General features: G+C 35.8%; 1 protein-coding gene across 3 annotated transcripts in view; it reads left to right on the top strand.

The window, feature by feature from the left end:
• Window positions 1-26,585, top strand: part of RIMS1 (regulating synaptic membrane exocytosis 1) — a 182,409-nt gene that overhangs the window by 55,891 nt on the left and 99,933 nt on the right. For 2 of the 3 annotated variants that reach the window (XM_010851270.1, XM_010851272.1), the window contains one exon: window positions 16-128. In XM_010851270.1, coding sequence (XP_010849572.1) covers window positions 16-128 — 113 coding nt within the window. Of the gene's footprint in view, window positions 1-15; window positions 129-16,545; window positions 16,659-22,425; window positions 22,593-26,585 lie in introns of all 3 variants that reach the window. The other variant, XM_010851269.1, reaches the window with a different exon arrangement.

The following is a 26,585-nucleotide window of genomic DNA, read 5'->3' as shown; positions in this document are numbered from 1 at the left end:
GGCCCCCCCCCGCAGGCCCCCCCGGCAGGTGAGCCCCACCCGGTCCCCGCCCATGGACGCCGCCTTCAGCAGCCGCAGGGGCAGGCAGCTCCCGCAGGTGCCCGTGCGAAGCGGCAGCATAGAACAAGGTATCCACAGAGGGAGCCTGGCCAAAAGCCTGGGTTCGAGAAACCCCTCTTTATATATGCCTTCTGTTAACAGAATCATATTCTGGTTGCATGTAGTCGGATGAATCCTAAGAACTCAAGTTACCTAGATCTTTATTCCCAGCACCTGGTTATAACAATTGGTGCCTCTGTGCTGTTTTTGCTAAGTGAGTGAATGAATAAATTTTAGATGGTCGGTTAAAAGAAAAAAACGAGCCCTTAGAGATACTTCTTCCAACGGTACCAAGGAAAAAAAATAAAACTTTAAAGACCTCAGTACAATACGGTATTTTTGGTGTTAAAGGAAGACTTATTTAACCTTATTTTTAAAATATTTTTAAATGAAACAATCGTATTAAAGGCTTTGCTAGTGTTTTTTCATTTTAACTTACTTGCAATAGCTCGTATTTTTCATATGTCTGATGATGAAAAACTGACTTAGAAAACACATTTTAGTGTTTTTAAACAGTTAACATCACTTAAATTTCCCTTATTTTAAGCATATACCCATTGTTTTTATCTTCTAGATAGAAAGGGGGTGGGAATGGGGGATATATTTTCCTGGAAATTAAATTCACTAAGCTACCTGGCCAAGAGTTAAACACAGTTGAAAGAGTCAGATTTCTTCATGTGACTCAAAGTGCCTTCCCATTTCTCAGTAAGTGAAATGATATGTTATCAGTAAATGTTATCATAAATTTCTTAAACAAATTAGTGAAATAATGTTTAATTTGGGGTTGTAATGTGAATACAGTGGACTTATATTTAAAACATGTATTAAAAATCTTCATCCCTGTGAAAAACTGAAAGGTTAACATTTTGAATATTTTTTTCAACAGTGTTGGTTGTTGTTGATGTAAAACTTGTATATTTCCTTCTATATTGCTGAATATGTGTTCTACTCACTCAAAGCACTTTGCTGAATGTATCATTGAAATATTAGTGGTCAAAAAAGATAAATATGTGTTTGCAAAGACTGATATGACAGTTTGTACACAGAATACTTGGTTATAAGAAAATTAGTGTAGATTTTAAGAAGTGTCATCTTATTGACAGAAAAATGTTGCTACAATAAATTCTGAATTTGTATTCTTTTTTAAAAATCATGCGTCCTGTTGATATGCCATGCTTTAATATTCAGGGTCATTATAACATTATTCATTTAGCTAATCAGAAAAATAAAAGGCTATGTGAAACTCTGACTTTCTTTTCTAAAATAGCAATTAATTCATGGGAATTCTCAATTCATGTCTTTAACAAACTTTCTCTTATTTGGGAACATTTTGGGAAGATAATTCATAATTATCGTTATTAAGGCTGTAATTAGTGATAGTCTAAATGAAATTGTCTTAAAATTTATCTTAAAAAATGTGGTGTTTGTTTAAATTACCCAGTCACGGACTCCTGTTGCACAACCAAAAGAACTACAGGTTCTGGTGTTCAGCTAGCCGCAAACTCACTACTGGCCATAGTGTGCTAAAGATTGATATCCAAAAATCATGTGTTCCTAAAATTCTTTGCATTTCCTCCAGTTGCTAAAACACTTAAGATTCAAAAGCATATGAGGGTATTGAATATAACTCTCATATAGTGAGATTATAGTTTTATTAATCTATAGAAATAAGACTTGCTTCTACAAAATAAGATGGAATGTATGCTAGACTTTGTGTTTTTTTTTTAAACTCATGTTTGGTTGTTAATTTCAGTCAACATTACTGCTTTATGATATTCATATTCACAGTTGTCTTTCAGAGAAATCACCAATTTGTAAGGATTGAATTGAGGTGGGAAGAAAGGACTGACTGAGAATGAAATTGGTGGAGTTATTTTGATAGTTAATATCACAAATATATTCCTAGCCACTTGCTATTTGAGGTTCCTAAAGCTCATCAAGAGTCGTATAGATACAACCTTTTAAAAATATAACAAGCATGTACTATTTTATCTGTGTATTCTATAATTAAAATGGATCTGATTTACTATATGATGTTACTGTGTGCTTCAGGACATTGGTAAATGATGATACTGCCCACCTTCGTCTTATTATGGATCTATTTCAAACTGAAGAGTTCACATGACATCTTTGTATTTCCTAGAATATGTTTTTAAAAATCAACATCTAATTTTATTCATGGGCTCAATAGAATTTAGCTCATTTTACTGAATATGGAGTTCATTGATGTTCTTAAGGTGATATAATCATGTCATTTTTTTCTTTAATATTATATGTTAAAATTTACATCTGTGTTCTGTGAAGACTAATGCCAAATGCAGTTTATTTACAATCAATGAAGGCCCTACCGTATTTGACTTCCTTCTTTCCAGTCTCATTTTATGTTTATTTTTACTTAAAAAAAAATTTTAACAAAGTATAATTGTATTTTATTAAAAGAACTGAGTTGACAATTGGTTGGTAAGAGTGAATATTTCAAATGATTTAGATTCCTGAATAGTGCTATAACTTCTTGATGAACTTATAATTATATTCATGCATAATTTCTGGATATAATTATCTGCATTATTGTGTTTAGGATCTGTAGATTGCTTGGATGTTTATTTTCTTCATTGTAATTCAGTTCTACCATTCTCTCTTTGTACAATGAAAACTGTATATATATATATATGGCTAACATCATGTGAAAAAACACATTTACTTAAACTTCTAAAAATGTATTTTAAAATTTCTTTTAAAAATTAGGAATGCTAGCCTATTTTCTACATGGAATCTGATTATGTTACAGTTAGGGAGGAAGCACAGTTGTGGTTATGATACAGATTTTGAGATAAAGTACCTGAAAAAGTAGCCTTAACATTTAGGTAACTCTAAAGGTATGTGATAATTGAGAGCAGAGGCTTTCAGGAAACTCTGGGTATATTCCAATGTTGTATTCCAATGTAACCCAAGGCAGTGTGAGACAGAAAAGCAAGATAATCAGTTGCATTAAAATGGATGGTTTTCTGAAGCCAACCAAGTGATTTTGTATGTGTGTGTGCAGCATAGGTTTTTTTTTTTTTTTTTTTAAGAAGACCTATTTAAAGATCACTCATAAACTGACACAATGTGCCAATTATTTTGTTGTTGTTGTTATTGTTCTGCTATTCTGGTACCTAACATTAATGGCACACCCCTTCAAAATATCTAGATAGGCCATTGTTTCTCAGTAATGGGTGTGCCAACAAGGAGGTAGATAAATGCATAAGAAATGTGTGAGAAATATAATCTCCAGAGAACATTTCACTTTGAAATAGTTTAATATAATTAATTTGAGAAGGAGGAAAGGATTACTTGAAGTAGAATATATTTTTTTCCAGGTGGAAAATGTTCTAGAATACTTTCCACAGTGAAAAGAAAATGCCTACGACCTACCAAAAAATGGAATTTATGTTTTTATTTATTATATAATATTTTAAATTATCTGAAAGGCTATCATTTTTGAAATTAAATTGTTAGTTTTGGAATATTAAATATGCTTTTAAGTACATTTATAATAAACTGTCACGATATATTAAGATTAAAATGTCTTAGTTAAGTCGGTGCTGAAATATTGTGCAATTCTTCAAAGGCAAGAAAAGTAACACAAAATATACTTTTTCAAATTCTAAATATATTAATTTCCCAATGTTTATGCTTTTATTTAAAATCTTTAAATTGTTGCATTCATTCTTTCTTTGATTGATTTTAGTGCCATGTTTGAGACTTCTTCATGGTTTGTCATTAAAGTTTGTCATATCACATTATATGTTACATATTTTTATTATTCATGCCATTGTGTTGATTCACATTTCCATGTCTAACTATAAATTTGCTGATTTCTTTCTTTTGTTTCCATCATTATGTGCATTTAATTCATTGAAGAACAAGAAAAATATAACTCATCCACAAAAGGTAAATATTAACGTAACTTTTTAACAATTGAATATTGTTTCTTTTCTCTCATAGTATATGAGTTATGTATGAGCTACATTATTTAATGGATAGCTTTTTTGCCTGCATTGATTTTGTAGGGCATTTGGTGTCAATTGTTTTGTATTGTGAGCAGTTCACATCAAAGAAGAGAGGATTAAAATTAAAAGTAGCTTTGCTTCAAAATTTAATTTTCGATACTGACAACTAGAAAGCAGTTCTCTTTAGAAATGAGTAGCATATTTATTTTATGTTTTTTGCATTCCCTTGCACTCATAGATACAGGGTTCAATGGTTACTGTCTATGATGCAAAGGAGTAGAAAATCCCTAGGTTTTCCTTCTAACCTTATGGAATATTTGGCCCCTGCAGTCATGCATTGGAAAGTGGCTGCCAGAATTCCTGCTCCTCTTGGCCCCAGGAGGGTTAGAACATCCATCAGTTCTTCCTTCTTGAGGGACACTGGAGGGAAACCATTTATCCTGCTGTTTTGCCACCTTGCTGACCTGCCCTGCCCTTCGAATCACATGTGATATTTGGTCTTTGTACTTGAATCTCATGTAGATGCAGACGTCAACCCACTCTCACGTGCCATCTTATTAGATGTGACTATTAGCTTGATAGTTAAATATTTGAATATGAGATTTCAGCTTAAAGAAATAATATTAGCAATGCTAAAAGATTATATAATTTAACAAAAGTACCTTTGCTCCCTATTTGTAGCTTGATGATGTAATTATTGTTCCCAGTAACTCTAAAAGTTAGTCCTGAGAGGACCTTTTATGAAAGATAAAGCTCAGATTGAGAGAGGTTCAGAGATTTACCCATCCACCCTGGTGATGTGACATAGATTACAAGCCCATCTCCCACTTTGGACCTCCTTCCTCTATACTTGATTGCATTCTATTTTAATAGGCACAAATCCCAAGTTTACTCCTAACTTTGAGTACAGTGAAGTATGTGTTATATCTCTCAATGTCATAGATTGAAAATGGAGGTAATATTCAAGTACTTATATTAGTTTGAGTTTATGAAAATTTATTTATATTCTAGCACATAATACATATTCTGACAAAGTGTCTGAAATACTACACAATGAATAGATATTAATAAAAATAAAATGTTATTCAGATCAAGATGTTATGAGATGCTAGGCTTTGGTCCCTAGATTTTTCATAGATTTCTGGCCATCTTGCATTTTTAATTCAGGTATCAGAAACACAAATTTAGGTTCAGTGGTATGGCCAATGCATTTGTGCTTACATTCAGAAGAATTTATTTAGACTTGCAAGATAAATTTTAGTATGCTAAAAGATGTTATATTGGAGATGGGTCAATGACCTCATTCGTTTAGCCGAAAATAAGTATAATAATTGTTCAGTTGGAGAACTCTTCCCCTATATTATTACTAGCCAAAGCTTTAATTTGCTAATCGAAACAATGCAAAATTCATGGGTTGTACAACTTCAAGTGTAGGAAGTATGGACCTCTGCAGCCTCACTACAGAGCATGTCAGGTGGTTACATTTTAACAAGGTCGTTTTTGTCCTAACTAAGGTGTGTCATCATTCTTCCAAGTCTTCCTGGGACATGGGATGTAGATAAGTTTCATGAGATGTACCATGTGACTGAAAACAATCGAAGCGACTTGTTTCCAAATGCAACCAGTAAGGCAGAGAGCAGTCCAGGATACTGCATTTCTCTCCTGGGATTTAAGGGAGCCACAGCTTAGCCATGAAAAGCGTGGGCAACCTGGAAAAGATATAAGCAAATTCAAGAAATTTCTTTTGAGTCAGATTGTAGGTTCACCTGCCCCATAGGAAAGAAAACGTTTTATTTTGCATAGAAACCCTGCTGCTGTGAGCTGACCTTTCTGAGGTCGACTATATTTAGAATTAGGTTATCCTGAGTGCTCCCTGAGTGTTAGGTACTGCCTTAACTACAGGAGGTAACAGCCTGCAGGCTTATAGGACCCCTAGTGAGAGGTGGCTTTTGATGAATTGCAGACAAATTTGTAAGATGTTTCCAGTTTGTCCAGGATTTATGAGGTTTCATAAGACACAAGATTTTCAGTGTTAAAACCAGGAAAGCTCTGGGCAAGATCACCAGGTCACCCTACCCAAAGGGGACGTAGGGGACCAGTATATAATTTTCAAGCGTATTTTGTAAAACACATCCAGAGAGGTATAATATACTGAACGTTTTTAATATGAGTTAGAGATTATAGGGCACTTCCTCTAGGTCAGTGTCTTGACTAACAGGGTCATCTCTTCATCTCATCATATTTCTGCCCCAACTTGAGACATAACTATCCATATCCTCATTTATCAACTGAGGGAAATATAGCATAGAGAGATGCAGAGCCAGACCCCAGGTCAGCTGCTCATTGGGGAAGTGCTTGGCCAGGAATCGGGGCTTGAGCCTCACTTTGGGGCCCTTGTGCTGAACCACTTTGCTCGGCCGCCTCTCCCACATTCAGCACTGACCAAGCACCCACTGAGGGGTGACACTGCATAATCAGGGTAATGACCCAGGACAAGCTGAAGGAAGGTGTAGTGATTCCTCTTTTAGAAAGAGGGCAGAGGATGCCCGGAAGAGCAGAGCTGCTGCAGGACAGAGCTGGACCGCGAAGCCGCAGCCCGCGTCCTGGCCACTCCCTTGGGTCGCGGTCACCTCCCCTTCCTGTGGAGGAGGCCCACTCAGGGGCCCTGCCGCCCCCGGTGACCCATTTTTATGTCTCTCAGCCAAATCTTCCAATCCTTGGCTTGCTCTTCAAATGAACCCTGCACCCTGAGAAAAGGAAACCACTCTATTCGGACTAAGACGACGCGGTCTAGCGTTGAAAAGTTAACTGAGGAAATAGAAACGTTCACACAGCTTGTTTACCTCTTTCCCACCTCCTCTTTGTATGTTGGAAGCTGAGGTACCCTGTCTTTCTAGGATTCACAGACTGTTTTATAGGCATATTTTAAATCATTCCTTCTCAAAGTAAGCCAATTTTTCCCTCTCTGCTACATTTCTTGGACAGTTTTAAAGAGCCCATGAATGTAGTTTGGGGGCATCGAAATAATGCTATAAGAAGATCAGAACCAGAAATTAAAAGGCTTCAGGTGAGAAAAAATGTTATTATCATAAGTTTCTAATTTATATGCCTTTAAGATAGGATCTCTAAAGTGCATTAACTGTTTGCCTTTTGGAAGCAATTTGGAATAACAAAACCCATTATACTGTCTTTTCTACAAGTAAACTTCCCTTTATCATAAGAAATGTGTAGTTTACCCACAGAATGAAGTGCAATTACAGTTCAAGTAACTAAAGGGTTGAAAAGGAATGAGCTAGCATCTGTTTTGTGGTCCTGTTTAACTAATAAAATATATAATAATTATTGTAAGCAGGTCATGAGGGCCATTTAAGGATTATCTGTAGTCAACTGAATTTTTAAACTTCTGTTAGAAAAATGCTCCAATAAATTATCTGTCTCTTCTTTTTGAAGTGTTGACAAGAGTAGTTTGAATGGCAAGCACTCAACCTATAATCTTTATGGAACTATTAGCATTAATCTGAATTAAATGTAATTCAGATTAAAAGTGAAAAACATCATTTTAATGGTTTTATGTTATATTGTTTATTGTTTATGGAGTTTCTTTTGAAACATGTTATAGGAGAAAAATCATGTCTCTTGGCTTTTGCCAATATAAGTAAACTAATTTATTTGTAAATCCATGGAGGCAGAATTATTTTAACTGTCATTATGTAGAAAAGGATTTTGGCTTTATTCACATTTTTCTTAACTGCATTTTGAGTAGGTGCATATTACCCAGGTGAGATTCATTTGATGTTACTGTGTGTAAAGATTTCAAGTTATTTAATCTTCTAGGGCTTTGCTTTTCTTGAACACTTATGATGAATATTCATGAATATTTAGTCATAAACATTTAGAGCTCTGTTAGTTAAAGCATCAAACTGGTCCATTGCTCTTTTTATCACAAACCTATGTTTGTCATTCTAGCCTTCTTTTCTTGTTTGTTTTTGATTACTGTCTTTATTTTTCTTTCTTTTTTTCTTTTTTAATTTAAATTTATTTATTTTAATTGGAAGCTAACTACTTTACAATATTGTATTGGTTTTGCCATACATCAACATGAATCCGCCACGGGTGTACACGTGCTCCCAATCCTGAACCCTCCTCCCACTTCTAGCCTTCTTTTTAAACTTTAGGGACATATGAAAGTGGTCCATGTACAGTAGTTCTGAACTCTTGGTTTGGACCCATTTTTTTCTGTTCTGCTGATTCAAATGTGATGCTTTATAATAGTATTAAAGACTCGTAAAGTTTTAAGTATTTAACGCTTGAATTGACCAGGTGTCAGTTTGCCAGAAATGCACCCTTGAGGGAGAAGAGTTTTGCCCCTTCCTCCCTGATTCTGCAAGAGAAGGTAAAAGGTGGATGTCTAGCCATGAATAGACCTTTTGGGTTTTCTCCTCTAAAGCTGTGTATTTCCCCTAAATACTGTAATTTTGTTTTCTAAACTTTAAAATCTGTCAACACTTTTTGCAAAAAGAAAGGAGACATTGAATTTAGTAGTTATGCCACATCAAACCTTTCAAGATAGATTCTGTTGCCTCCAGTGTAATTGGATTAACAAAAAATGATGGATAAACATGTTAAGAGATCCTGGGGATGAACAGCATGACCCTTTGTGTTCCCAGAGAAGCCTTAAGTCCATGGACTACTCTCACGAAGATTGTGTTCTATGCAGTGCCTTGTAAGGAGGACAGTGTTTGCTCTCAAGACAGACATACACATAAAAAGCTATTTAAACCTGTGTAACAAAAGGGCAGGGTCAAATGACAGATTTTTCATTTGACTTTCTCATCTGCCCAGTATCAGATTAATATTTTCACTGTTACTCTGGGGCTTGGCTATTTTGACACTGAAAGTGATACATGGGGCTGGAAATCCTGAACTTTGTTTTAGATAGTTGAGTGAAAATCAGCTAAAACAAGAGATGACCTTGGGGTTTTGGCTGCAGACAAAAGAGATTTAAGTGATAATACATGGAAGTTACCTATTTCCTCTAAATCAATATTCCATTTCAATTTTCTATGCCAAAACACAGCCTCTTTTCAAATTCTTAAAGGCGATATGGTTCTTTTTACTTTGCATGTGTTATTTACTTGTTACATTTTATCTTTCTCATCCTGGATAGACAGTATCTTTTATTTTATTGTTTATATTACTGTAGCATAATCCTTAACATCCAAGAGAATCATGAAAGGGCACATTTCTCCCCTTGCAAATTGAAATTCATTTTATTCTAGGAAAATGACCCAGAATATGGGCATTGCTGTAGTGTCAGAATATTTGAAATATTTACTCTTTAGATACACATGTTCTATATGTTGAGGCAAGAGAAGTGGGTATGTGGGTATTGTATCAAAGTTGTTTATTATGCTTGTATGACTCCAAAGATAAGGATAGACGTAAAAAGACTGCTTTATCTTTTAAAAAAATGATAAAAAATAACCAAATATAACTGGTAATTTTTGCCCCTTAATTTCTATGGTTTTGGTAAATTGGCAAACAAAGAAAATAGTAAAAATGCTGGAAATTCGGGCAAACAAAAAAAAAAAAGTAAAAATGCTGGAAATTCGTTAGTTGAGCAAGAGACAAAGTTGTTAGCTTCCTATTTTTTAAAAATATTGGAAAAATATCAAAATTTATTGAGACAGTACAGAGTCAGAGTCTACAACAGCAGGAAGTTACTCTAAGTGATGTCTTAGAGTTTTCATTTTCTTTACAAGTGAAAACTCCGTAAAGGTGAGATGTCAGGACTGATAAATTCACACTGATGAACGGTGTGTGTCTGAGGGTTTAATCTCTGCCAAGTATTTTTGAGTCCTGAGCTCTTACCATGCTACCCCATTGCTTCCAGGCGTGTGGAGAAGGTTCCTACATCTTAACAGTCTGCGTTCCTCTAAAGTCTAAAAATCCATGTGTAGGGATAAGTTTTGCAGTCTTGAATTTCCTAATATAAAAGCATCTTCCTTTCTCTTCAGGCTGTGTATACCTTACAAAGTTTACAGATTCAGTCAGCTCATTTTTTTTCATCTTTTATTACTTTCTAATCTCCACATTTCCTGCTACATTGTTCAGTGTATTTGAGTGCCCACCAGGAGTGATTTGTAAAAATAAATGCTTCAGAGAAGGGCTTTCCTCAGGGCTGTCAGTAACAGGCATTGCAGATATCTCATTCATATGTTTAATTCTGACAGCTTTCAGGCCTGGGGTCATTTATCATCACTTTGAGACACATTAGACCCAGATCAGGGCTTCACTGTCGCCAAACTCGTTTTGATGCAAAGGCACTAAAATTTCATACAGTGTGGTAGCAAGCTTTAGACAAGGTTGTTATCCTGTACAAATGTTACCATGTTTTACTTTTCACACATGTGTTAGCTAATCTTGTTATAAAAAAAAAATACTCAATAACCTTTTTGCTGCTAAGTTGCTTCAGTTGTGTCCGACTCTGTGCGACCTCATAGATGGCAGCCCACCAGGCTCCCCCATCCCTGGGATTCTCCTGGCAAGAATACTGGAGTGGGTTGCCATTGCCTTCTCCAATGCATGAAAGTGAAAAGTGAAAGTGAAGTCGCTCAGTCGTGTCCAACTCTTAGCGACCCCATGGACTGCAGCCTGCCAGGCTCCTCCGTTCATGAGATTTTTCCAGGCAAGAGTACTGGAGTGGGGTGCCATTACCTTTTTACTTTAATATATTTAATAAATCAGAAATTTTCATTACCTCTATTCCCTTTTATACTCGTATTTCACCTAGAATACTTGAAAATGTAGGTTTAGCAATAAATTTTATGGATTGTCTGTTTCGCCTATAAACACAAACGTTTGAAATTGCAAATTCATGTTAATTTCTAGATGCACAGGGAGAAATGTGAAAGACTTAAGGAATTTGAACAGCAGAACAAAATTTTATTTACATAATTGTAAATTCAAGAATAATATGTAAAATATATTTATGAAAATTTAATGTTTAAATAATAATTATCTTACATTACACAGGGCCATGATATTTACAGTGTTTTAAAGCAGGTCATGAACGTCTACCAAGTCAAAGGAGTTTCCCTGAAAACTGCATTTCTCTTCGGAAGAGGTGATACCTTCAAAATTTTTCAGTGATGGATTAGGGAAGATTTATTAATGATTCTTTAGCTTTATTTTAAGTCATAAGCCTCTTTAATAATCTTATGAAAGGATAGATCTAGAAAAGTGCATATAGGTCCAAACGCAATATTTGCAAATGATTGCAGCTTCTTCACAGTTTCTCCCAAGATCACCTATAATACTGGATTAAGAATTCACAGCACAACATGGAGCATGAAAATATAAGTAATTATATTACTCTGTCTTTACCTTTAATAATATCTAATATTTTCCATTAAAAAAACTCTAGAAAATCTTACCCTTTGTGTTCCAATCAGTTATCCTTGTTGAATTTAGAAGACAAGAAATGATTTCACAAGTTTTTTTTTAACTTAAACTCTTTTTTTAAATTTTATTTTATTTTTTAACTTTACAATATTGTATTACTTTTGCCATATATCAAAATGAATCTACCACAGGTATACATGTGTTCCCCATCCTGAACCCTCCTCCCTCCTCCCTCCGCATACCATCCCTCTGGGTCGTCCCAGTGCACCAGCCCCAATCATCCAGTATCATGCATTGAACCTGGACTGGCGACTCGTTTCATATATGATATTATACATGTTTCAATGCCATTCTCCCAAATCATCCCACCCTCTCCCTCTCCCACAGAGTCCAAAAGACTGTTCTATACATCAGTGTCTCTTTTGCTGTCTCATATACATGGTTACTCTTACCATCTTTCTAAATTCCATATATATGGGTTAGTATACTGTATTGGTGTTTTTCTTTCTGGCTTACTTCACTCTGTATAATAGGCTCCAGTTTCATCCACCTCATTAGAACTTAAACTCTAAGAAAAGTTCTAAACTTTCCTTTTTTTTTAAGAATTTTATTTTATTTAAATATAAATTTATTTATTTTAATTGGAGGATAATTACTTTACAATATTGTATGGGTTTTGCCATACATTAACATGTTGAGTTGATATTTGATATAAGTACATTCATTGGATAAAAATGTCAGAGTTTAAAATTAACTGAGGGTTTAAAGTTGATCTAAAGAAAATAGATGAAATTCAATAAGTATCTTTTAGGAAAATTAATACCTGCTTTTTAAAAGACATAATTTATTTAACATCAGACACATCAGTCAGCTTGTAGAAAGCATAGTGAAAAATTCTGGCTTTTTAAAAAAAGCTTCTATATAAAATTACAGTGTTAATTATACTCTAGTGGCTAGGGGAAATGAATTATATTACTATCACTCTATGGGAATTATAACTGAAGCTATATTTTCATTAAAATACTAAGTGAAATTATGTGATAATTACATTTGTTGTAAAACATGAGCAAGGTTATTTAACTCTCTAGTATGTGGCAGTATTGAAATTAAAAAAAAATTAAAACCCAGATGTTCTCCAAATTTAAAATCTTTTTAAAAAGGAATAGTGACTGGCATTTTGATGATTTGTTAGTTTCCAATGCTACCAGTATTCAGAGTGCTCCCAAAATGTAAATTTAATGCTAGGATTTATGGAAGAATTAGAAAATATTTTATTTCATATTTTAATTTTGCTATTAGCATTAACATTGTTAATATAAAAAATTTAATAATGAATAATCATTCTTTTCAAAGTAAGATATTTGAGCTGTCTGGGCTGTGGTTAATTTTACTTTTAACTGCTTACTCAAGAGTTAATCACATTCCAAGGATTTATTTCTAATCATTACCAAGTATATTATTCTCTCTATAAATCATGTACATTAATAATCATGTATTCTTTATCAATTTGTGATAAATGTTCTATTTTAGCTGATAAATTTTCTTCATATTTAGATTGACACATCAATAATCCAGAATCGATGTCATTTCATTCCATAACGTACAGTTGAAAAATAAAATGTACAATACACAAAATATGTAGAAAAGCTAACACACACACAGAAGTCGCTCAGTCGTGTCTGACTCTTTGCAACCCCATGGATTGTAGCCCATCAGGCTCCTCGGTCCATGGGATTTTCCAGGCATGAATACTGGAGTGGGTTGCCGTTTCCTTCTCCAGAAAAGCTAAAGAACTGCCCAATTCACACTGAAGCCTCTTCATTGATGTTTACGAAAAGCAATTTTACTGCAACATGACGACTTGTATCAAGAATTATTTTAGAATACACACTAATGTGCACACCATCCGGAAATAAAGAGAAATACTCTTTAAAAATGTGAATTACATGTAATTACCTGACTTTTTTATATAGGTGAACAATAAGCTGTTTGCATTTCACTTCTGATCTTGGAATCCGAGAGCAAGCACAGAGGACATAGAAACGACATTACTGCTGATGAGTCAAGGGTGTCCAGTCATGATTTTGAAAAGAAAACTATTTGGAGATTTTCTTTCTTTGACAGCTTAGAGGATGTCAACTTTAACTTCTTTAGGAATAAAGATAGTATATTAATCACTTAATCACTTTTGGGAGGTCAGAGTGAAGTCATTGAACCATTGTAGGACTCAGTTTGTTGTTGGTATTTTTTAAAGTCGTTAAAAATCCTGCCGCTGCTGCTGCAGTTCGCCTTTGGTATCCGCCGTGGCCCTGTCCTGCCTCTGAAAGCAGAAGGGCCGACATCCCTTGCCACCAGCAGGTCCTCCTGAGAGCGATACAACACAGACAGCCTCCTCTGGTGCGCGGGAGGCGGGGGATAAGACTGCATTTAATAAAGGGAAAGAAAAAGAAATGAGAGTAAGAAAGAAAGGAAATCTCATTTCTTTTTGTAAACTTTAGAAAAGCCTTCAGAATTGCTAGTCTGGATGGAGTTGCCTTTAGAAAAGAATAAAAACGAAATATAGCTGGAGATATACTGCTGCTGCTAAGTCACTTCAGTCGTGTCCGACTCTGTGTGACCCCATAGACGGCAGCCCACTAGGCTCCCCTGTCCCTGGGATTCTCCAGGCAAGAACACTGGAGTGGGTTGCCATTTCCTTCTCCAATGCAGTGAAAAGTGAAAGTGAAGTCGCTCAGTCGTGTATGACTCTTAGCGACCCCATGGACTGCAGCCTACCAGGCTCCTCCGTCCATGGGATTTTCCAGGCAAGAGTACTGGAGTGGGGTGCCATCACCTTCTCCGTGGAGATATGTAGCTGATGACAAACCAGCCTGTCTGTAGGGTCTTCCAGGTGTATTAGATGGAAAGCCATCCTTCATTCTTAGGGATGAAAAACCTGGTCTTCTCTAAGGGACAACTGTAACCTGCGTGTACTTTGCTAATCACACATCACCTTCAGTCTGAAGCATCTTCCTTAATTTTTCCATGACTTCTTGGCCACCCTGCTGTGTGTTTCTCAGGCCCACCCCAGGAATTCTGTGTCTCTTATTTAAAGAGATGAGGTGCTTTCCTGGCAAGGTTCAGTCACCAGAACTATTTCAGACTGCTTTAGGCTGTAGCTCTTGGGAAATAATCTTTTCAATGCTCCCCACCAAGAATTACATGATGCCAAATGTGAAGGTCACAAAGCTATAGGCTAACCAATGTCAAAAATTTATTAAAATGTCTGTCATTGCTGAGAATATTAAGCTGACATCATTTAAATCTGCTTTTATTACAAGTCGAGATTACTTGGATTTGTTTTAAGCGTTAATTGTAGAGTACAGCTGCTTACAGTTCATCTGTCTTCCTCAAAGCCCAAAGCAGATGACCTAGGCGTTACCCACATCACAGGCAGATGGCAGGCAGCAGACTCCTGTACATTTTCTCACTGGGTATATGGCTTTCTATAAGTACAGCTCACATTTTCAATAATTTTAATTCTCTTGCATAGCAGTTTGCTTTGTAATACTTACTATGACTCCTTACATATTGTCAAGTAAGTAACACGTTTAGAAACTGCTCTTCCCAAGGTCTTTATTGAGCCACACTTTAATCACAATAGTATCGTTTACAACCATGAGTCAAAGCAAGTGTTGTGACTGCTTCATTCACGTAACTGTGTCATTAGGGGTTGATATCATCTGTCTAATACACTGACTTTAAGCAAAGCAAAACATCTAATAACTTGGTGTGAAAAGACAATTAAAACATTTACCATACATTTCACACCATGTACTTATCTCATGGGCTCTTAGTCTGTACTTGGACACACAGCAAAAGCTACATATTTACTGAATTTCCATGAGTGTCAGTGTCTTTTATCAAGGATCACAGGCCATGTTTAATCACTGCAGTGGAAAAGATTTGTTAGCAAGTGTCTTTATAAACTCCTGGTTAGATAGGAAATTGACAACCAGGTCAATTAAATGTATCAGTATTCCCATTCTCCTTTAAATCACAAAACCTCTTGGCAGAAACCCCAGTACATTCATTACAAAACAATGGGTTTTGCTCAGATATATGTGTATGTAAGCAACTTAATAATAAACTCTAGCACTTGTTGCAGAGATTGGCAAAAGATAAGTTATAAAGCATAAACATAGTCCTCATACAACACAGGTACATGTACACAACTGTACTCTTATTTTTTCATTTGTAAGAATGTAAAAATTAAAGACAGGGTCTTTAAGCTCCTTGTGATAGATTCTGACTTAAAATAGCTCGTACTTTACTGAAGGCAGTACTTCACATCTATACAGTCACACCTGCTACACTACTTAGACGCTTAATAAAGGCTTAACTGGAATACACTCTTTTATTTACAATTTAAATTAAAAACCTAAAGTTCTATATCACATCTTCAAGAAGTATGAATTTCGTTTTTGTGGTCAGACAGAGCTTTCAGAAATAGAAAATAAATCTTGTCCTTTAGCAAGTCCAGTTTTTAAGATTGGCAAATATTCATGAAAAACGGTTGGTAGAAATGAAGGATTTAATAAGAATGCCTCAGAAAAGCAGATGCTCTTCCGTTAGAAGAGATTTTAGGAGCCTGCTTCAGCTGACAATGTTACCTGGTGTGCATGTGTCTCAGTAAACACGTGGAGCTTTGTGTGATGTGTTCGCTTTATTTGTACAAGCAACCAGTTCATTCAATAGGGAGCATATTTTCACAATCAAACTCAATTTTACATAATCACTTATGAAGAATTGATATTATTTCATCTCCGATAAACTCACAGGGTCCTTAGCTTTTGTTACTAACCTTTGTGTCCCCCATCCTGTGTGATTTGAGTCACATTCTTTGTTAGAGCCCTAGTTGCTAGCATTTGATCTTCTGCCTTTTGTTTGTTAATCATGTCATTTTGAGATTTTACTTGAAATCATTATCAAAAGCATTGCAGTCTTAAACCATTCGGTTCCCCAGAGGTGCTTCAGTGTTTTAACGGATTGCCGTTGTGTGTTTTTGCAGCAAGCTTAGTAGTGGAGGAGCGAACGAGACAGATGAAAATGAAAGTGCATCGATTTAAGCAGACAACAGGGTCTGGTTCTAGTCAAGAACTTGATCGCGAGCAATATTCCAAGGTAAAACCAGTAACTGACCAATAGTTTCCCTGGTAACAAAAAAAAAAGTACAGTGTGGGTAGCAGGTAGGACCAGTGAGCCCTTAAGTTACAGGAGAGAAATTATGCTTCAGATGGTGGCCTTGCATCATGGCTTCTCTCCTCTTAACATGGGTGCAAGATAGAAGTTTAGTAATGTATCATTTATGAATTTGGATTAAATGTTTTCTAGAAAAAAGAAAATGCTTGATGTTACAGTCATTTAATGATTGTCAGTAGTCAAATTCACATCAGTAAGGTAAATGAAGCCATTTTATCTCTTGAATTTCATTCAACACTCTATTTTAAATATTAAGATGTAAATTTATAGTCATATACTATTTGTGGTTGATAATTCCTATGGACATTTCACAGTGAGTGAAAATTGTGTGATGTGAGATTTCTTATCGATCTGTCTTTAGTAAGAAAACTGATTTAAACTCTTAGAAACTGAAATCCACATAATTTTAAGAGATAATAAAAACTTATATTTCAAAATTATTTTGTAAGGATGCATTGAGGAGTTTATAAACTGCTAAATAGTATCTGATAATTTTGATTAAAATATGATTTTTAATTAAAATAAGAGTTTTATGCTTCATTAAGCAATTTTGAATATATTATCTGATTTATTTTTAAAATATTTTTTAAAAGACTACAAAAGCTACAGGATGTGCTAAGTTGTTTCAGTCATGTCCAACTCTTTGCAACCCTGTGGACTGCAGTCCACCAGGCTCCTCTGTCCATGGGATTCTCCAGGCAAGAATACTGACTGGAGTGGGTTGCCACGCCCTCCTTCAGGGGATCTTCCTGACCCAGGAATCGAACTCAACTCTTATGTCTCCTGCATTGGCAAGTGAGCTCTTTACCACTAGTGCCACCAGAGAAGCACACTACAGGATACCCTGTGTTATAATTTGGTATCTAGAGCCCTTTTACAAGTAATGACCTTTTAGAAATTCAAAATTAAGTAAAAGCTATACTAAATTAATGTTGTTAGCTTGTTGTATGAACCTAGTAAAACCTACTCATTTTTAAATAGTGAGGTTGTTCATTATGTAGCCAGATATTCAGAAACTAATACAAAAATATACAGGCGGTAACAAAATCAGATTTGTTACCAGCCCACCATACAGGCATGTGTGTTGGACATTGTCTTATCATTTTATGACTTTATGTCTTAGTTTAACTGCAGAAGGTTCCAGCTGGACAAAGCTCAAGGTCACTGTGATCTGGTGGAGCCCAACTCCCTAGGAGTCTGAAACAATATTTTAAAAAGCAAAATCAGTAAGGCAAAAAAAAAGAGAGAGAGAAATATTAGTAAGCAGAATATCTTGATGTTGCCCAAAGTTGCTGATTCCTTCTCCACATGTTTTTTCCTCCAGTTTGTACTTTATGATAGTATCACTTAATCAGCTATTTGTCTGTCTTTATGGATATCATCATCATTTTTGTTTTCCTTTACACAAATGCGGTAAGCATTATAAAACAGGTTAAGTTAGAATTTCTTCCTTCACTGTGGCATGTGCTTATTTGGGAAGGATCTTTAAACTAGAAAAGCTTAATCAAAGATGGAAATGCTTTCTTAATTTCTTAGCATCATGTCAAAGGATGAGGTCAGATTGAACCACAGAGAGAGGTAGAGCCAGTACAGAAAACAAGAAAGATTCTAATAAAGAATCAGCATAAAATCCTGAAAGCCTTTCTGAACTGGGCCTCTAGTCATTCATCAGGTGATCAAAAAACTCTAAGATGAAGTGCCCTAGCCTCTAAACCACCCTAAACCACCACTACCACTTGTTTTCGTAATGAATCAAAAGTAGGTGTATCCTGATTGAGAGATTCCAGAATCTGAAAATACCTAAAAATGACCCTCTCTAGTCCAGCTGTCTCATTTACCAGATTTATGAAAACTGAGGCTCTCTCTGAAGAAGGGAGATACTTTCTCTTCATTAGCAGACTTCCTGTTTGGTGGTCAGCCCTCCATTCCCTAGCTGGAACTTAGATGCCCTTTGCTCTTCCTATGACACCAATGAAATGTATACATGACTCCAGCCTGATTCAGAGGCTCTCCTATGGCTTTTAATTTGTATATAGTTGAATTATTATATTCTAACATTCCTTTCTTGTTTGCATAGGCATCCTTTTCCTTTTTCTCTTTCAATGTATTTGAATATTAAAAAACCCTTTACTTTTAAATATGTTACAGTTGCTTTCACTGCATATATTGATACTATATATTACATAAATAAAATTATTATAAATTATACTGATAAGTGTGAGATCAAAGATATGGTATCTTTAAAAACATGAGACTATAATACAGGAAAAATATTTAGGGTAAAATAACAAATAATTGGCTTATATTAAATTTTATGGGTTAAGTAAAAGGTAAATACTCTGCATGATTCTAATATGCCTAAAGCTTACAATGAATTTTTAAAATAATGTCCAGTAGTAATTTCTGTTAATCCTCTCTTCTTTTTTCTTTCTTAAATTTACCCTTTTACCCCAACCTCTTAACAATTTACAAAGATCTATTTGTATTTGTATAGCTGAGAACCAATAATTTCATAAATTTAATGTACACTAAATTTTGAACTTTATTCCCTGATTGATTTATTTTTAGTCATTCAGCACTTTGCTAAAGCAAAGCACCTTAATTGAAATTCTGGCAAATTAGAAATTGATTAACTGTTTTCAAATATTTATAATGAAACACCAACAGAATTCGATTTTCTTCAGCACAAAGAATTACCAGACAGATGTAGTATAATTCCTAAGATGTTTCAAGCCTGACACCCCCTTAAAGTATTAAATGAACCTAACTCCATCCTGAGTAAGGAATTAGCAGTAACTTGGTTTCTGAGAAAATACAAAACTACATCACTGTCCCTGAAATGTGACACTGTGCTACATTTTCATTGATATTAGAGCCACATGCCCTGGCGATGGAGTGAATTTCATCAATGGGTAGCGAATTTTCATATAGGTCTCACATTTGAAAGAGCACTTCTGTTTCTGTAACTTAGAAACAGCAAGAGTTGACGTGATAGGTTTTGTAGGAGCTTCTGAATGTTTATTATAAGTTATGAAAACGGCAGCCCTATTATCAGGGCTTCCTTCACATCAAGGACTAATTTCCCTACTATATGATCAATATGAATTTCTCCTGAGGATGCTACATTTCTCAAAATACATTTAATGTATTTCCATTAAAATATTTAATTGTTAAATAGGAGTTTTAAAGAATCATGCTTGATGAAAAGTCAAAGTTATTAAACTTTTAACAGATTTTGAAAATAAATAGATACAGTAGTATAAAGTGAGTGTAAAGTCTTTCCTTCAAATTACACATGTGAAGAAAACTGTGACATGTCAGAATGACGAATTATTCTTTACCCCAATATAAAAAAAAAATGTTAACATGACAGTCTTTCAAACTTTTTTGTTTTGTTTCTTGACAGGAGTAGCAGAAGTCTATATACAAAAGGAGAAGAACAGATAATTTATAGGAAAGGAGAAAATCTTTAGTTGGAGAAATAATTCCATGCATATTCCATTACCCTTGGTTTATAGTCCTCACTGGTTGTTATTGGCATTTGCCAAATAAGGGGAGACTTTGTTCTAGGGGTCAACACCATGCCAGAATATTTCCTACAGCTATTAATTTTCATTGTATTAGAAACAAATTAGTTCATATTCTCTCAAGTACAAGCTATCATTTCAATTTTTGGAAATATTACAGGAATGACATATTTACATAGCAAAATAGTTTTAGAGACAAGTGATATTGGAATTATGTTTTTACCCCAGCAACAGTATTAAATTCAGCTTCCACCACGTGAGCATGTTATGTTTTTACATCTATGTAAATAAAAACCAGTTCTGATTGAAATGAATCCTGCCAGTTAGTGTCAGGCTACCAGATATGACAATTTGATGATAAAAATTACCATGCTACTTTAAATACATTATCATAACTCATGTTAACTTTAGGTCACATACAAAGTTGTGTAAATAGCTCATTTCTGAACATATTAACATATATGCATTTTCTTTTGGATTACTATTTAGCATATCGCTTTCAAAAATAAATCATGCAATCATGAAAAAATTATCTGAAAATAGAATTTTATAGACATTCTATAAATTTGGAGTTGTGAAATTTTTTGCCCAACACATACATGTGAGAGATGGAAAATTAAAGCTAACATTTAAATACCTTCACCCTGAACTGCTGTCATATGAGGAATTATTAAATAAACATGGTCCTTTTTCTAGAACTTTTAAAGTAAGTATTATTGTCCTATAATTGTATATATAGAACCACAATTAAGCATCATTTTATATAGTATTCTTTAGCAAGACAATTGTTTATGCAAAATGTTTAACTAGTTAGGATTATTTTAGATTTGTTAAAACTCACATAATATGGAGCATAGAGGAAGGGTGAGTTTTTCTACAAGTTTAACAAACATTTGATGTTTTCACACCTGAGCACATAAATGCAGAATTAAATTGCTTGATAAGAAACATAAATAGCTGGTGTTGGTCATGTGTCCCTTTAGTCATATGTTCTTTTATTTTATGTAAGAAGTTATCTTACCTTCCAGTACCTAACAATAGAAAATCAATTATGTATTTGTTATTTCAAAATTGTAGATACTTATATAACCTTACTATTTATTATGATTTAAACACATAAAAATATAGACTGTATAAAGCTACTCACAGTGTGATTCGTTGCAGTAAGACAGTAAAGCAGAAATAGAAAAAAAAATACTTTTGACATCTTCACCAATTTTAACTTTTACCTAATGATTTCTACAACTTTAGATAATAAATACTTAAAACAGATACAAAGACACATTGAGGGGCTTCGCTGGTGGTTCAGTGGCTAACCCTGTGCGCTCCCAATGCAGAGGGCCCAGATTTAATCCCTGGTTGGGCACCTAGATCCCACGTGCCACATAAGACCTGCCTGCACAACTAAATTAATTAATTAATTTAAAAATAAAGACATTTAAATATGAGATGTAGCATATACTGAAATTTTAATAGGAATCCTTTTTTTTTTTAACTTTCAACACTTAGTTAATAGTTTAATCTGAAAATGAGTAATTAAACCGTAATAGAGAGAAAGTCAAAGTTCTGTCTTTGCCTCCATCACCTCACTTGAATTTGGCATAATCCCTTTGCTTTCTTATCAACTCTTTTTTTTTTTTTTGAGAGTTATATTTTTTGGTAAAATGTGAAAGAATGTGACATCTTAAAATGGGGAGAGTGTGTAGGGTAAATTAAATATCAGTTTTAGAATGCCTCAAGAAGCACAGACAAATGGAAGTCGTCTCTTTCATGAGTAGAGTAGAAGGTGAGTAGAATTTGTAGGCTGTGATGAAAATCAAGAAAAGAGAAATTGACGTACTGGAGAAGAGGAATAATGCAATTTTGAGGTAGTAAGTAGGTGCGGGTCATTTATGTAGTAAATTTTCCACCCAAGCATTGACACTTCTGATTATTTTGTCAGTCGGTCCTCATAGAGCACTTCTTACCGTTCAGAGGACGCGGGATGGTTCTGTTGGAAACCATACATCATGCTAGCGTTGGGTCACTTTAGATTTCACACCTAGTTTTATAAAAGTGCACTTTTGCTTGATGCGGGCAGAGTAGCCGCTAACCTCACCGTGTTATCTCTGCTTCCCCCCACCCGGTAACGGAGCTCACACGCTCTTGTTTTCACTCCTTAGTATAACGCACACACAGATCAGTACAGAAGCTGCGACAACGTCTCCACCAGATCCTCAGACAGCGACGTCAGCGACGCGTCTGCCGTGTCCCGAACCAGCAGTGCCTCCCGCCTCAGCAGCACCAGCTTCCTGTCCGAGCAGTCTGAGCGGCCTCGGGGCAGGATCAGGTGAGTGGCCACCACTCGTGCCAACCAGGTAGAAGTGCACCTAGCCTCCTGCTTATTCTCGCTCAGAGTTTAGGTAGAGGAGCCAGAGCGTTTCACTGAAATGACCAGAACTAGGGTGGCTTCAGCCTTGGTTCACTGTTGTGTAATATTGCCCAGATTCTGTGGTCCTTCCTATCAGGTGGGGCTTGTAACCACAGAGCAATCTCTAAAATTCCTTATAATATCATTAAATCCATAAAGCATTCTTTAGTCCTGTGTTGGGAAGCCTCTCTGTAAAGGGCCCAGTAGTAAACACTTCAGGCTCTGCTGGACAGCCTCTGTTGCGATGATTTATAATGTCATTGTACAGAAACTCTGCAAACGAGTGAGCACAGTCGTAGTCCAATAAAGTTTTATTTACAGAAGGACAGAGAGCAGGCTACATTTTCCCGTAGGCTATAATTTACTGAGCTCGTCTTCAGTCCCCAAGCAGTTGGTACACCTTCAGGTGGGGGTGATTGCAAAATACACATACCTCTTTTTTACATTATGGGACTTGTAAGAGATTTGCATGTAGTTTGTTTAAATCACCAGCAATTATCTTGGTTCTCACGAGGTAAATAACCCTGCTAAAGGGGAAAAGACCTCAGGAATCTGGTCCTGTCTTCAGTAAAACAGACTCAGTATGGACAAGGCATATTTTGTATTTGCTCTTAACTAGTTCCCAGAAGTAGAAGTTTGACTGAAGGCAGTTTTGGGTTGTTGAGAGGCCCATAAAATGTAAATGTTCAAAACAGGAGCAGTTATCTTCCTAACACTCTGAAAGCTGGTATGATGGCACGTTTGAATGATGATCCTGGAGTGTTCTGTCTTCCTGGATTTCTCTGCACCTTGCTCACCTGTTGATGTAATTTGAGAGCAGTTATCTTACTGTTAATTGACAGTGTCTCACTGAGAATCTACAAGAGAAGTTCTGATCAGTCAAGATATTAGTGGAACGTTTTATCTTTATTTTGAATATTCTCTGCCTCTGGTCCTAACAGAGTATTAAGTTCTCTAAAAGTGAAGAAAGAATTAGAAGAGCTAGAGAATATATCTATTGAGCTGCTAGGTTAGAGGGTGTAAAAATGATTCTAATTGATCCCCTTGTATTGAAATATTATTAAGATACTGTGTTTCAGAACCTATTCAGTTTAGCAAGAATATTGATAAATAGGGATTAAACAAAAACTTTTCACTTTTAATCACTAGAAACAATTTATATTCATGATAGACTCTAGTGGCCTGAGTCTTATGGTATAAAGTATAACTAATTAATAGAATTCACGTCACAAACCAACTCTGAGAATGCTATGTGGGTCCACTGTCATTCTCTTGAAATTTCAGGAAAATAAAGTCTTCAAAAGTTTATCTTCAGAAAAAATTTGGCAGCACAGCTTTTAAGGAAGAAAGCAAAGAACAGAAATTTTAGGCAGCTCAAGAGCAAGGTACTATGATTTTGTACAAAGCGTGAGAAGGAATTACATGATAGTGATTGGAGCCAAGGTTACTTCGTGGGAAAATGATAGTTTATCAGATCAGTTCAGTTCAGTCTCAGTTGTGTCCGACCCTTTGCAACCCCATGGACTGCAGCATGCCAGCTTCCCTGTCCATCACCAACTCCTGGAGCTTACTCAAACTCATGTCCATCACGTCGGTGATGCCATCCAACCATCTCATCCTCTGTCGTCCCCTCCTCTTCCTGCCTTCAATGTTTCCCAGCATCAGGGTCTTTCCCAATGAGTCGGTTCTGTGCATCAGGTGGCCAAAGTATTGGAGTTTCAGCTTCAGCATCAGTCCTTCCAATGATAACACTCACTATATTATACCATGATACAAAGTAGAAGATAGATGATGTTTTGCCTCCTTGATTCATATGATTTCTATTTATTGAAGTTGATGAAGACAGAGATTAGACCTGGAAACAGTACAAGTGAATTTCTTAGTGACAAATCTGTTTTCTCTGGGCATTTCCCTGTTTTCAGCTCCTCTTTCTTTTCTCTGTAGCTTGGAGCATGTTTGAGTTATTTTTATATAAGTGGATTATGTAAAGGCAGGCAGTTAAACTAATGGCTAAACAAGTTTCCCCTGAAGCTAAGGTGAAGAAGTATTTTCCTGTGGCCCGATGCTCAAGGTCATAATTGGTAGATGTTTGATTTCTTAGAACACTTAGGAAGGGGCATCAACATCATCATGCCCCATCAACATGCCCCATCAACATGGGATACGGAGGGGCATGACTTTCTTTTGACATTTAAAACCTAGTTATCTTTTGATATATGTTCTTCCCAAGGAATATCCATAGGTGCACAAACGCACATGTTAACACACATGCGTGCACACACACACACACACACACAGTTCAGTTACTTTGCATCCACCATTAGCCTTGTGGTAAATACTTGAGAGTTAGACTGTGAAGAAGGCTGAGTGCTGAAGAATTGATGCTTTTGAACTGTGGTGTTGGAGAAGACTCTTGAGGGTCCTTTGGACTGCAAGGAGATCCAACCAGTCCATTCTGAAGGAGATCAGCCCTGGGATTTCTTTGGAAGGAATGATGCTAAAGCTGAAACTCCAGTACTCTGGCCACCTCATGCGAAGAGTTGACTCATTGGAAAAGACTCTGATGCTGGGAGGGATTGGGGGCAGGAGGAGAAGGGTATGACAGAGGATGAGATGGCTGGATGGCATCACTGACTCGATGGACATGAGTCTGGGTGAACTCTGGGAGTTGGTGATGGACAGGGAGGCCTGGCGTGCTGCGATTCATGGGGTCGCAAAGAATTGGACACGACTGAGTGACTGAACTGAACTGAACTGAAAAACTTGAGAGGAGGGTTTGTAATGGAGAAACGAACAAAATGATATCAAATGGTTGCAGGCTCTTCAAACTTAAATATTCCTAGTGCTTATAACACTGTGAATATTTATTTTTCTCAATATAATACTGTTTTGCATTTCTTTATTTTTAGTAACTACCTTCATAGGTTTTAAAATTCTATGTATTCAAGCTCATATGATCAATATGATAATAGATATATTTACATTTCATAATAGATACCAGTAAACCTTTGAGATCCAATCAAGCATAAAGACTTTATTATTTCCCAAGACTTCATGATAGTATAATATCTATGCCACACGCTTAAGGAGATTATAATCTGTTTAAGAGTTTAAAACCTATTTTTTATGTTCTGGTTCCCTATACTGAGCAACTGATCTGATCTGATCTGATCTGATCCCTATACAAGAGGTCAGATCTTTGACAATGTGGGCAGGAAGCTGAGATGGTTAAGATAAAACCAGGACTCAAACCCTAGCCTTTTCTTTCCACATTGAACACAAACTTTTCCCCACACTTAGTTAATTTTAAGATTAAAATATGTGCTATATTTATTGAAAAAAATCAGCATATAAACCCACTCACTTCAAACCCATGTTGTTCAGGGTTCACATATAAGTATCTTTGCTTTTATCTTCCTATGAAGATATAACATAGAATGCTTGGCTCTACGTTGCCTGGGATGGGTTTTATACTGAAAGACACTAAAAGCATTAGAAGACACTGCAGCATCCCCTGAAGACAGCGTTCAGTATCTAAAAGTCCACCACGTGTCCAGTACACCCCTGAAGGACCCAGAGAGAGAGAAACCACTGACTTCACCTTGTCATATCATATAGAACCATAGTATGCAGGCAATTAAATACCATATATGGTTCTGATTCCATCTATGCAAGTATGTGATGAACCAAGAAAATGTCAAGATAGGCACCTCTGAGATGAGCAGTGGGCTGCACAGCGTGATACATAGGCCAGCATCTCCCAAACACTGCTTGCTACACTTGCCTGTTGATGATTCACAGGACAAAGTACAGTTCTTGAGGTTTTGAGTTCTACCTTGTAATAGCTTACCTCAGCTTACTCCAGCATATACCAAGCTTACTTCATTCTGGAAGACCTATTTCCCAAGGACA

The sequence above is a fragment of the Bison bison genome, unplaced genomic scaffold (genome assembly GCF_000754665.1).
Source record: "Bison bison bison isolate TAMUID 2011002044 unplaced genomic scaffold, Bison_UMD1.0 scf7180017864300, whole genome shotgun sequence".
Classification (NCBI taxonomy): Eukaryota; Metazoa; Chordata; class Mammalia; order Artiodactyla; family Bovidae; genus Bison; species Bison bison.
Note: the sequence above shows the minus strand (reverse complement) of the source record. Positions and strands in the feature narration are given on the sequence as shown.